Raw genomic sequence first — 14,582 nt, forward strand, 5'->3', positions numbered from 1 at the left:
ATTTTTTACAAAATAAATAAATTTGTTGTTCATAGTACGAGTACAGTAGTTACTGCATATGTTTCATCAAAAAATTTTAACATGACTAACCCAATGGGTGTGGATATTGTTGGGACCCATCTTGAACAACTGATACCCCTAATTTTTGATGGGTGTTGCTAATTTTTTACTTTTCCTTGTAGTGGTTTTTTTAATTGCTCCTTTTGTATCTTTTTCATTTTTTTTTAATTCTTCATTTTTTTTAACAAGTTCTTCGTTTATTTTTCCATTTTTTTTAAAAGTTCTTATATTTTTATTAATACAACTTACTGTTGTGTTGTTTCCTTAGATTATCCCCCCATATAAACATATGGATTGATGACGGATGTAGATGTTGACAAATTAAAAGCCTTAGTAGATATTCATATTAAAAAATATACTGCTCATCACAATAGCAATCATGTATATTTTGAAATAAAACTAAACAGCAATTATGTTCTACAAACAAAACTTGCAAATTGTTGAAAAAATAATGTTTCATATATAAGTATATTTTCCCTTTTTTCAAATGCTACGATTTTTACCTTTCATTATCAAACTTTCATTTTTTTCAAGACCTTCTGTGAACAGCCGTGATATGATCATTTCAGGACAAATTAAAAATCTTATTTCTTCTTGAACACAACCATGGGTTAAAACTCCACCTCCTAAATATTTGTTGGCAAAATCAACCTGTAAATAATCATACAAAGTTACAGTTACTGTAAAAATACTTCTTGTACAATGTTGATGTAACCTTCCAGCTTACAGAGATCCTTTGAATAAACTTATTCTGAAAGGTTATCGCTTTAACACTGTAGTAAGAACTTTGATTATTGTCTTCCTTGGTACTAAAATAAATTTCGTTTTTTTCTCACTGTTTATGAAGTCTTTAAACTTAACCTTTTGGATGTGTTCTGATTGAAATTTTGTTCTGAGAAAATATGGTTTACTCATTTATTGGATTTGGCTTTGAACTACTGTGGACTCATTATATTCGTGGGATACTAATTTTTGTTGATTTCGAGGGTATAGGTGAACCACCAATTTAAATGTTCAACGAAGAAGGAATTCTCTGTTGGCTTGTATGTAGTCTTTAGCAAAACCATGAAATCAAATATCCACGAAAATACGATTTTTCCCCAATCCATAAAAATTGGTACCAACGAAAATAAATGAACCCGCAGTAGTTTTTAGTTATCTTAGATTGGTACCTTGTGTTTTTTGTCTATAACATTTTGTCATGCCTTGGACTTTTATAGCTTATTATACAGTATAGTTTTGCTCATTGTTGAAGGCCGTACATTGTCTGATCATTGTTTACATCCTTGTTTGCCGGATAGTTGTCTCATTGGCAAATCTCTTTATTTTTATTTTTGAGCTCTGTAATCAGTGTATTTGTTTTTAACAATTCTTCCTTTTTCATAGAAAACATTTTTGTTGCAAAAAAAAATATTCTGTATGCAAAAATCTGAAAGTGCACAATTAAATGTGCCATAAAAAGTAATTTAAGAATATGGTTTTTTTTTGTAAAATAATTTCATTTTTTGTTCATTGCCACAACAGTTGAGTGGGAAACATAGAAATATTAGCGTCCATCACTTCTTGAAAGCATGTTTACACATTTATTTCTTTTAACATTGTTATGAAATCTATATCAAAGCCTTAATCAGCAATGTCTAGGATAAAATATCAACAATGTTTTAAGAAAGTTTCAAAATCAACACTGATCAACTACTTGCATCCGAAGTGTTTTTTGTGCCTACATTTCTTGTCAGATTGTATGAAACTAATATGAAAAGTTTATATCAGTAATTTCTGAGAGGTGTTAAAATATAAAAATTGATCAACTACTTTTACAGGAGTTATATCCCTGCTGTCATATTAATTACCGGTATATGGAAAATTGCATAGTTAGGGCTCTCTTGGCTACATTTCTTGCCAGATTTTATGAGATTAATATGAAAGGTTTATATCAGCCATGTCTCTAATGTGTTCAATCAGTACCAATCAACTATTTACATGCTATTTGGAAATTTATCATATAGAGATATTCTTTGTAAGCAATCTAATGACTACATTTCTTGTCAGACTTTTGTCAAATTATGTCAGAGATTTATTTTAGCAATTTTCAGAAGAGTTCCATAATCAACACCAACCATTTTTTCAGGAGTTATACCCTTGGAAATTATGTTCAAACTGCATTGTAAGTGCTCTCACACCTACATTTCTTGTCAGTTTTAGTAGAGCAGTGCCAATCAACTATTTAAGTTTGAAAAGTTTAAAGGAGCTAATGTAAAATTAATTTTCAAGTTATTGTCCTTAAACAGATAAAATATGTTCGGCAAAGGGGACATAGTAACACTGCTCTTTAATTTATCTGGAATCTAGAACACATATTACCTGTAAAAGTCCTTCCCCATCATCTTCTATGGTGCCTTCAGCAGATACATGTAAGTCTCTCAGTGTTGTATCTAAGTTGTCCCATTTAGGGAAATCAATAAGACCTACATGTTGGCGGGTAAATGTGACAAGTCCTGTAGGCACTGCAAGAATAAATAAAACAAAACTATTTATAATTCTTCTTAATTGTAAAGTTAAGTCATCTCTTTTAAAAGTTTTATAGACACTGTCATGATTTGGTTGACCTTTATTTACGGAACATCTGTGTAACAGATTACTACGGATATGTTCCACTTTGCCTAACCATAATTTTGTATTCTTTTCCTAGATTGTGACAACATTGAATGCTTCTTATTCCCAGATATTTACATGCCTTGAGGAACATGATGGGTGTCATTATTGGAGCAGAAATTGCTTATCCTTCCTGCTGCTCCATCTTTGTTTTTTTGTGTGGTGTGTTGTCTACATATTTTTTTTCTTTTGGCAAAGCTGCTGTCTGCTTATCTTGTCCCCCTTTTTTAGAAAAATATAATGAACAGAAAATAGTAAATATATTTTGATAAATTAAAATCAAATACACTGATCACGGACCTCAAAATGTTTTTCACCATAATTCAGTGCAAAAGGTTTGGAAAGTCACAGATTCAAATAAATTAAAACCTACATTTAAAATGATCTTAAAGAGTAGCCAAAATCATAAATATGTCAGAGGATTTCAATAATTTTTCGATCTTAAAAAAAAACACCAATTAATATATCTAGAACTACTTACTCTTTTTGGTGACTCTTGAAAAGTACTGAATGATACATTTTAATTTTTCCAATTTTACACAATTGGGCGTTCCATCATATAAACTGTAAAGAAAAAAGTTATTTTAAGAATTTATGTTACATAAAAATAAGGAGGTGTGGTGTGATTACCAATGAGACATCTCTTACATGTTATTATCAAACTTTTTACTAATCTGTCTTTGTCTCCTTAAAGTTAACATAAACTGTATATTAAAGTATGAATGGCAACTTTAAGATCTGTTTATGATAAAATATTTCTTTTACTATTTACTATAAGGAATAACCATGGAATAAAAATTATATTGTAGTTGTTTCTTTTATAAAGCAATTTTGTTCTTGATGAAAGGTGACAACGACTAAACTTTATTTAAAAAAAAAGAAGAAAAAAGACATAGCACATAAGTAAAGGGTTACCTTGAACCCAAATGTCTTGCCAGTCATTGCTGATGTCAGTGTAAAAGTGTAATGGTGACTCCAAAAACTTAGTCCATTTATGATTCAAATACAGAAAGATAAACATAAAACATTGACGCATCTGAAGTCTCTGATAAGTTTTTAAAAATACATGCCTACCTGTGCTCCTCTATTACCCTGACAGAATGCCAGGGGAAGCCTACACTTTTTTAATTGTGGCCTTTTTTTGTTTGCAATGGTTATTTCATTTGCTTGCTGATTCATACTTGAATTTTTCACTATTCTCAATGAGAAATATATTTCAATATTGTATGGAAAACTAAAAACCTCTCACAAAAATTTCTCTACTTTCAGAATGAATGATGTTTAAATAGTTCTCTTAGAATTTCAGGTTGACGACCTGAAAAGATTGTTCTTACTTACCTATTAAAATTAATACTCGGATAATTAAAGAATTCTGAACTTTTCCCTTTAGCATTTCTACGTGGATATGTACAAAAGAAGGCATTAGCTAATAAACAGGCTATCTGCTGTTGGCTTAGTGTTATACTCCTTGTCTTCCCTTTCTTCAATAATGGAATGGGCTAAAATTGTAATACAAATGTTTTGGAAAATTCCTTGATATCAATAAAAGGAGATATGTGGTAAACATCAATGAGTTAGCAATCAAACAATGTAAGTATGGGTTAGAGTAATTTTCTGCATTTTAGGGTATTGTTAATAACAGTGAACAAAGCATTTGCATACAGTACAGGTCTCCAAAACAACCAGTCTCTATACTTAATGGCATCAAACATCATAGGTCAAATGGAGACGTGAACAACAACTAAACAACAATATAGTCTTCAATATTAGAAAATATACATAGTATCTCAATTTCTAATTGTCTGAACTTTGAACGATTTGTCTTGACTAAGCATTGATAAGAAAGTGAGTTTACCACATCTTTTTCAATTTAATCAAATAGGTTTTTGTTCAGAGAATTTCTTCAAGTTTATCATCCTCACTAAAGTTGTAACGAGTAATTATCAAATACGTCTAATATTGGCAATAATACAATGTAATTTCAATAGATTTCAAAACTTTTATTAATATATGTATAACTCTCCCTCCATGTATTTGATAGTAGCTATATATATATATATATATAGTCATCTGCTATAAATCTATCATGCTGGATGCTTTTTTTTACTTATTAATACTAAATCAATAATTTTACCTGAGTACATAAATGAGGCAAATTGAGTGCTAACTTTGCAATTTTTGGTAGAACTTCACCGAAAAAATGATTTCTTTCACTTTGTGTAAGGTCCTGAAAAATAAGTAATAGACTTGTCATACACCAAATGATTTCATAGTGATGAATCATTTAATATTTAAATAATGTCAAAAATTTTATTTTTACATTTTTATCTTGTGATTCTGAGCTATATTCCTTCAATACAGTAAACATGGAAAACAATTTACAATTTCAGATGAGCCATAATTCATGTTGTAAAGACCTGACAAATGATGTTATAAAAATTTTGATTTATTAAATAAACAAAAACAATTACTTTGTACTTTTATTTCATGATAACTCAATTTATAAACTATTTCCAACATGAATCAACAAACTATTTTATGTAAAACAAATATCAAAAATCTTGCTGACCTACAAATTTGCATTTTCAAAAATAATTTTACCTTATTCAAATTTGCTTGTCAGCTTTTAGAACTTTTTGGACAATTTTGATGTCAAATAAGGTTATAAAATGCACTAAATATTTAAACAAGAGTGCACACAGTGAAATGTCTTGCCTGCTGTATAGACCATGATTGATTTAATGTTGAAAGTCTTAAAGATAAAGGTTTTACTGCAAGTATCACATAAGCTTAACGTTATCAATGATCAATGACAATAAGGTCAAGGTCAGGTAAACCCTAAATTCATTCCATACACCAAACATAGTTAACCTATTACATATAGTATCTAACCATTTCCCCCAAAAAAATCTATTTATAGTAAATTTGACCTCAAATTTAGATTTCTTCCCCTTCTCTTTGGCTTCCTTCTGAAAAGTTTTATTCCAACCAAGCAAAAATCAAGTGACCATTAGGAAACCATATGTTTTGGACACACAGATGAACCAAAGGACCGACCAACACAGCAACAATTTTTCCAGAAGCATAATGAATAATATCTTATAAATGTTAGATGAACTGTTGACACAGAGATATGTCTTGCCTTTTTGTTATTTTGGTAGTATAATGCAAATATTAAATCCAAATGGCAATATTTAAACATGCAAACTATGCAAAACATTCAATGAACCATGACTAATGTACAGGACCAAATAACCTCTATGGAAATGAGAAATGCCAATGCTTATAAAACTGCATACCAAATACCATTATTTTATCATAAGTGGTGCCCTTAACACTAACCAAAACACAAACTTTCAAATTGTAAACAATGTAAAAGTTTCAAGGTCAATTAACCATGATGAGGGAATGGGGACATATAATTTCCATGGAGAAAAGAATTGCACATACTAATATAACTGCATACTGAAAATCATTGACTTAACATTAGTGGTTCCTCTTAAACTGATCTTATCACAAACTTTAACAAGTGAACTATGCAAAATATTCAAAGTCAATAGACCATGACTGAGAGGGCAGAGCCAAATAATCTCTATGTAAATGAGATGTGCCAATGCTAATGCATCTACAAACCAAATACCATTGACCTACCACTAGTAGTCCCCCTTAAACTGACCTAATCACAAATTAATACATATAAACTAAGCAAAAGTTTCAAAGTCAATAGATTATGACTGTGGAGGCGGGGCCAAATAATCTCCATGGAAATGAGATGTGCCAATGCTAATACAATTGCATATCAAATAGCATTGACCTAACAACAGTGGTTCCCCACAAACTGACCTAATCACAGACTTGTACATTGTTTACGCCGTTGACTACGCTGCCGAAGTCGGAAACAGCATACATAAGTCTCACTTTTTGACTCCCGTCAAGGCGAGACAAAAATTACCACATACATGTTATGTATTAATAGAGGTTTAAAAAGAAGTTAATAGCCGAATATTTGGCATGAGTCATAAAATAACCTTGCAAACATCAATGTCATTTGGACTCTCATGGATAGTTTCATTGGCAATCACAACACAACTCCTAATATATAAATTATAAAGATTATGATTACAAAATGTAATAGTAACATTGGAAAAACCTTCAAAATTTTAAACAGCTTGAATTTTTCTGGTGGCATCATGTATGTCTGTAGAAACAGTACATTTTTTATACCTTATTAATAACATTACAGTTCTTTTCACATTTAACCTTAAACATATTGTTGAACAAACAGTATATATTTTCTTTACCTCTGTAAAAAGACACTTCAATGTCTCAAAATTCCACTTGCCAAAATACCGTGAATTGTATTTCAGTATTATGTCCTACAATAAATAAGATAACTGAATGGTAAACATAAATGCAAACAGATTAATGTAAAGAGTGATTTATATAAAATAACATGGTCATTTTTGTGTTCAGTGTACAATAAGTATGGGTATTGCTCATTGTTGATGGCCTGACAGTGACCTATAGTTCATTAGTTGCTAACTTCTACGTCATTTGGTCTCTAGTGTAGATTTGTCTCATCAGGAAAATGTAATGTCAACAATTCACTGAATTTCATTGCATTTCTTTATCAACCAAAACTATTTTGACAAATAATATGACATGCATATTAAAATTAAGTTGCAAGTATAATCAAAGTTAGCACTCTTATATCTAAGAATGTCAGACACCCATTTCTTCTACATAAGACTCATCAGGGGCATTTGAATCAAAACAGATTGAGTACCAAATCAATTACTAAGTTGTAAAATTTCTAAAAGTTGTGGCTAAGGCCACTTTCCCATGACTGCATCCAAGATATTTCACATCAGCGCTGGATAGTTGACTACTATGCTTCAGAGAGTTTTGGAAATGCAACACTTATAACATTGTCCTTTAAAAATGTTAATCAAAACACAGGTATTGTAGTTACATAAATACCTCTAACTCATATGGACCTGGTATTTTACTTAGAAGTGCCTCTTCTATAATCTCCCACCTCTTCCTCAATATCTGTTTATTATTCTGAAATTAATTTATATATAAATTTATATATTTTTCATGTTTTTTAACCACTTTTGATCATATAACAAATTGCAAAAATTTAACTCAAAAGAAAAAAAAGATATGCATTTACCTTAAAGAGCATAAAAAATTCATTTCGGGTGATAGTGTTTGTTCAAATGTATTTAAAATGAAAACACACTGAATTATCAGCTAGCAGTTGGAAAAAAATAAATGATCAAACTATGTGTTTTCAATGTTTAGATTTAAACTTTCACTATAGACTGACATACCTTGCCTTGGAAAGGATATTCATTCTGTGGAGAACATGGCATTTTCACATGGTCATTATTCCAACCGTCTTTATACTGTGCAGGATGAGGCGTTGGTGGTGTCTTTGGATCATACTTATACTATTTAATTAAATGTTACAATTAATTATCAGTCAAGGGTGTAACTTGAATAAGTTATTAGAGAAAAATAACATACATGTGTTATTACGGATACTTTCTCTTAATCTGTAGTAACATATGTTTGTTATCAGTTAAATGTACCATAAAATATTTTATTTTCAGTGGGCACTTGGGAATTCTTGAAACTTGCGCAGTAACTTAATACATAACCTTGAAAACTAATTTTCCAATTCAAATAATACATTTTTGATCAACCATGGTAAATCAATGAGACAAGGCTTTTAAGTGATAACTTAGCAGTAATAACAAGGCTTAGTTATTACAGGCATTTAACTTATTACATGAGACGCTTGGGAATGACTAGGAAGCTTGTGCAGAACCTCATTACATGCCCTTATCATTATTTATTACAATAAATTAAAATACATTGTGATATATGTAGGAGAAAAGGCTTTGAAGAGATGTAGAGAAGCTATAATAACACCCTTTAGTTATTACAGGCATATTTTTTCTGTAATAACATGGGTGTGTTATGCATGATTGGAAAACTATGGGCTGTTATATCTTTCTAAAGTTTAATATACATAAAGACAATTATAATATCATTAGAACTAGTACACAATTAAACAAAATAAAGGATGTATAATGCCCCTTTGAAACATGTAACATACATATGTTATCACAGATTTTTGATTTTTTTAGCCCTCAATAACAAATGTATGTTATTTTTCTCTAATAACTTATTTAAGTTAGATCCTTGACTGATTATGGGTTCTTTAAGTTTTATGATTGTATAAATTGCTTATATAAAACTGTAGTGTTAATTTTTGTGATGTTTTATTATTGCAAAAATAAATGAGACTGATTTCTACATCTAAATTTAATCTAATTGCTTGTAAGCATTGAAGGGTAAAGATTGCATTTATTTTGTAGTAGGAACTAAAAATAAAACAAGCATTGGAAGACAATGCTATGTATTGGTTCAACAACAATTATAAACAAAGGAAGATAACTCTTAATTTTGAATATTACTTTAACAATACATCTGTGCACCATGCACAATTTTTGTAATTTTATAGACAAGTAAGGCTATAAACTTGAACATATGATATATCATTGGCAAATTTCTTGAAACGTTCATGGATAGGATGTAACGAATGTTGTGCTCCATGCACTATATTTTTTTTCTCAAAAGTAGTGATATAAAGTCTGGAAAATTGATAAACTACAGGGGTTAAAAAATTTTGTTACAGCTCCCTAGTCCAGGACTTATTGGTAGCAGGATTTACTAGTCCTGTTGACAGAACTGCTAGCCCAGCAAATCAAACCTGATACCCCGGACTTCCAACAAATGTTTGAGTCAGCTGGATATTTTTTTCTGATTCAAATTTCAATCCTGAAAGACTTAGTCACAAAGGCAATCATTGTTAAAATGTTGGCATCATCACAATGCCTGAATAATTGACATTAAAACAATACTAAACTTCAGAAGACTTTTGATATAATTTTATGTTCTGACGTAAACTGTTAAATTGACAGTCCACATACGAAATGTTAAAAATTAGTGAACTTAAATCTGCCTTAAACTCTTTATTAATGCAATATCACGCTGCCAGAACTGTACTTTCTTTTTTCAAAAAGCATTTTTCCTATTACCGGATGTTGACTTGTCAAAGGTAAAACACGGACCAAAGATGGACACAAAACTCTGTGTACGCTGTGAAAGTTGTCTATTCAGTTTATGTAGTTCTTTCCACATTATTTCTTCTTGAAAATACTTGAAATGAACGTTTAGAAGAATTTTTGAAGAATTCAGATGCAAAATTAAATCTCGCACCTGCGCACATGCCCAAACGTGTATCAGTTTCAACAACGTGGTTCTGTCAAATTTTCATTTCACTTTTTTTTTAATTTTTTTTTTTAATTGTTCATTAATTTAGAATATTATGTTAATATGTATTTCTGAAAGGCTAAATCATTCTTACAAGTAACAGTTCACATCAATCAATGCATCATACGGTATTACCTCCAGTACCTTTAATTGAAAGTCTCGGCCTGAGCAATGTACAATACGCTAAGTACGGAGAAATCGATAATGAAAGTACAGAAATTGCAATCAATACATGATACCGGTCCACCCATTTGTTCTATTTTCAAAACATACAAATTCTTGGAATTCTGAATGACGTAATTGAATTTGATTGGCTAAGATAGAATAGAGATGAAGGGATTTTCCACTTTGTATTTTGGATACGCCAGGAATTTTTTGTTACTAGTCCGTCGGGCATATTTGGTTACAAGTTTTGATTGCCCGAGGTGTAAATGCTCTAGTCCCGGGTGTCGGGCTAGTGGATTTCTTAACTCCTGAACTATGAAGCCAGCCACATAACGGTTATGACTGCATGAACACAATCTTTACTCCAAAAACAAATAATACACTTGCAAGAAAATTTATAACTTTGACTGAATAATACAGCATCCACTTTAATGTATACATTTCTAGTCCATGTAATTTGTATTAATTTTGTATAAGTTGCACAATTGGTAGGGTTCATGTTGTTGCTCATTTAGTTTTAATGTAGTGTATGAAGACTGCTGTTGGTCTTTTTTGGTATCATTTTTTGGCCATGGTGTTCTGTTGTTACTAATATGTTGTATTGCCTCATGACATTTTCTTTCTCTTTTAAACGATTTAAAGGGGAAATTTATTCATTGCTTATCTAAACGAAATTCTATGAACTAAGTGAGCCAAAAGTCAGAAAAGGCTGGAGAAATGTTGAATTAATTACAATACCATAAAATTGAGAATCGAAACGGGGAATGCGTACCAGACTACAAATAAAATATTTATAATTTCCGACTATGGATTAATTGTTGGTGTTTAAGGTGATTTTCCACATTCTTTGCTTTTTCATGGGGCAAGTTTTTATTGGTGGAGGCCTGAGCCCACAGAGAGAAACCACAACCTTCTGTAGGAAAACTAGTCAATTAAGAACTGAATCAAACACACATTGCCACATGCAGGGTTAGAACTCAAAACCTTTAGTATTGACAGGCTATTGATTACTGTAGATAAAATATCTAAAAGCTACCGAGGCCCCTCTGACTCAGGATTAGTGCTAACTGTAATTTGTATGCCGCAATTAAGGGTGAATTTTACTTTCGTGATATTTTAAGAAATTTTTTAATGCAGTTTGAATCTCTCAAAGACTAATTCTGTACTAATTAATTTTAAATACTGTATTGAAGGTTCTTACCGGAACTTTAATAAGAACTGTATGATTTTCTGTTGAATGCAAAGCTGGTAATTTTTCCATGCAGTCAGGTATTTTATTCAGTCTATTTAAAGGTTTTCCCTGGAATATACAACATAAGATATTGGTCACTTCAAAGAAAAATAATTATCTTACATGTATGTTTCATTATAATACGTTATTTTGATTGGCTAACAGAAATCTAGCGTCAGTCTGAAATTAACCTTCATTTCAAAATGAAATGTAACATTCATGATGACACGAGCTTCCACAATAAAGTGCACAGGTAAATAAAAGAAAAACTTGATAGAAATTGTGTTTTCATGATCCTAGCAAATAAATGTAATTATAAGTATTGAATGCTTCTTTTAGTAATTTTATAGGGTTGTAAAAGCACATTTTTAGAATGAAGCGTACTTCAGTCAATGCTTTTACACCCCAATAAATTTACAAAAAGAAGCATTTAATTCTTCATTAAATCATATCAATACTTATCCATTAGCTATGTCTAATGTGTATATAACAACTTATATATCTATGAATTACAAAGATTATAAATCTTTCTTCTATTAAATATTAAAAAATTTACAAATTATATATTTGTGGAAAATAAAAATATTTGAATAAAAAATTTCCTCTGACAAAAAGGGTTGGGATCAATCTATTTACCTTCCAATCAGAATTAGCTTTTCTCTGACTTGGTTTCTTGGTTGGTATGTCTGGTTTTACACTATCTCCATCTTGAGAACCTTGAGAGTCTGCTACATCAGAACTATTGAAATGAATCATGAAATCAAATTTACTCAAGTACTTCATTGGCTACATTTAATGAATACAAATATTTTTCCTGTAAGTTCCAATGAAAATATGACAAGTGACACCAAATAATTTCCATGAATCACATATGCACTTGTTATAGTTAATATCTTCATCACTTGTATTCTTTATATTGTTTTTAAAAAAACAGAGAAGAACCTGCATTTACATAATAATAATGTAAATCAATATTCACATTTCATTTGTACTGGTATTTGTCATCTGATTTTGTTATTATTGCAAATATTTTGTTATTCTGATCTTATTTGTGTTTACTAGGCCTTACTATAAAATAAATTGTAGATCTACCACAGTTCTGGCAATGATTAATCTTTGTAAAAGTTTTAAAAATATGAGTTGCCTCCCTTATTATTTACTGTATATGCAGACATTTTTGCTATGTTTTTATTATTGCAATAATTGCAACAGGATAAAATAAAAATTTGAGTTTTAAATTTTGATAAATTATTTAAATGTAGCATTTCCTGAAATCATAATAATCAATAACACATTTTTTGTTACCATCTTGAGCAATAATAATCGCATGTGCAATAATTTCTTATTTACAGTATTTCTACATTATTTCTTACTCCATATTGTATTCCATTGTTTCATCATATTTGAAAGTGTCTCCAAAACTTGACTTCAAAATCTTGTCTGCTGCAATATAATCAAAGTTAATTGCTCAGATAAAGTAAGTTGTATCTATTCAGTGAACACAATCATTTGTAGCTGATTTCATTTCACCAATGTTATTTTTTATTTATGACATGTATTGAAACATTTAAAAGGGATGTGGGGTAACCTTCAATGAGATAGTAACTTTTTCATGTAAACTGCTGTAAAAAATGCAATCAAAATAACTTGCAACTGCATATCAAGCTTTTGTGCAAAATATTTAAATTAATATTTGTTTTCACATCACATGGATGCAATACACATCCAGAATATATCATTTCTTCTTGGAGAGATGCACTATTAAAAATCCTCTAGCAGTACTGCAGAGTTTTTTGGGTTTTTTATTCATATATTGTCAACATGGATTGTTGCTGTCAATCTTACATTTTTTACATCTTTTTATAATCTGAGAAGTAAGGATGTTACAAAACAGTATATCAAATATGAGAAAGCTTTCATACAGTTAATTCTATTAGTACAAGCCTGAGCAAGAAAACAAAAATCTGAATAATGTAACAATTTCAATATCAATGAAGACTGACTGATAAGTATTATCAAGGGCCTTGAATCTGCATAAAACAGATATACATGAGCTATTGCAACATCTCAAGAAATGTCCACTACTGGTCGACACTGGATTTCTGCCTAACAAGACCAAATGAAAACTTATAATTGTTGACGACTTTAATGAGATATATAAAAATAAATAATAAAATTGTCCCAAATTCGAGAATACAAAACATCAAAATTCTGGTATGCATAAGATAATTTATTGAGATTATCAGCATTTTCCCCACTTATATTTCACATTTTTTTTAATGACGCACATTAAGTCAAAAAAAAAACTTACTTTTTTCGGTAAAAGTTTTGGCTGCTTGAGCTCCTTTCCCATCAAATGATGCACCAAGCCCTTGTGTAGAAATGTCATTTAAAACTTTTTTCACAGGATTTACTGCTGGTCTACAAAGGAATAAAAGCAGGTCTCTGTATCATTATTTTTAATAAATTAACAGTTTATTATTATTTCTAGCAGAAAAGATTACATGGTCACTGCATATGCATATTTGAACAACACACTTATAATATTATAAGGCTGATTATCTAAGAAAAATTAACAAAACAGAAAAGATTTATTTTTTTCAAAAGTATACATAAAAATTTGTCAAGGAGAAAAAATAATTTCATATAGTGCACAACCTCTCATTCTACCTGTTTCCAAGCCTCATACAAATATATTTTATATCGAGAAAACGAACGATTCTCTATATTTGCATATGTGTACATAAACCTATAAATATGATGAATCTCTTTATGTGACTAATCATGGTTGTGGTCTTACATCAGGTATTGTCATTTGGTCAGCTGTTGAATTTATCACTCATCACAACTCTTTCTCTGCAAACAACTTTATCCTTTTATTTGCAAATGAATGTAACAAATGTAAAAATTTAATGCAATACTTATATATAAAGCCATATATAACACAGCACTTTTAACCCTGTCTTTATTTGCAAAGACCGCCAAAATATCCTGAAACCATAATAAGATCATTTATGTTAGTGAAAAGTGGAAAATGTGAACAGCGAAACTTTTAAAGCAATGATCAGTTGATCAGTGAGATATCTAGAGCGAAGTACCATTCATTTTATTTTTCACATAATGTCAA

General features: G+C 30.2%; 1 protein-coding gene across 1 annotated transcript in view; it reads right to left on the minus strand.

Moving 5' to 3' along the window:
* Window positions 1-14,582, minus strand: part of LOC127707631 (poly(ADP-ribose) glycohydrolase-like) — a 42,590-nt gene that overhangs the window by 19,283 nt on the left and 8,725 nt on the right. Inside the window, exons 4-15 of the mRNA XM_052212244.1 lie at window positions 13,767-13,876; window positions 12,829-12,898; window positions 12,092-12,194; window positions 11,426-11,524; window positions 8,049-8,168; window positions 7,693-7,776; window positions 7,014-7,088; window positions 4,847-4,939; window positions 4,051-4,211; window positions 3,194-3,276; window positions 2,422-2,564; window positions 564-711 (exon numbers count right to left, since the gene is read on the minus strand). Of these exons, the coding sequence (XP_052068204.1) occupies window positions 564-711; window positions 2,422-2,564; window positions 3,194-3,276; window positions 4,051-4,211; window positions 4,847-4,939; window positions 7,014-7,088; window positions 7,693-7,776; window positions 8,049-8,168; window positions 11,426-11,524; window positions 12,092-12,194; window positions 12,829-12,898; window positions 13,767-13,876 (1,289 nt within the window). The remainder of the gene's footprint in view (window positions 1-563; window positions 712-2,421; window positions 2,565-3,193; window positions 3,277-4,050; window positions 4,212-4,846; window positions 4,940-7,013; window positions 7,089-7,692; window positions 7,777-8,048; window positions 8,169-11,425; window positions 11,525-12,091; window positions 12,195-12,828; window positions 12,899-13,766; window positions 13,877-14,582) is intronic.

The sequence above is a fragment of the Mytilus californianus genome, unplaced genomic scaffold (genome assembly GCF_021869535.1).
Source record: "Mytilus californianus isolate M0D057914Y unplaced genomic scaffold, xbMytCali1.0.p SCAF_7, whole genome shotgun sequence".
NCBI lineage: Eukaryota > Metazoa > Mollusca > Bivalvia > Mytilida > Mytilidae > Mytilus > Mytilus californianus.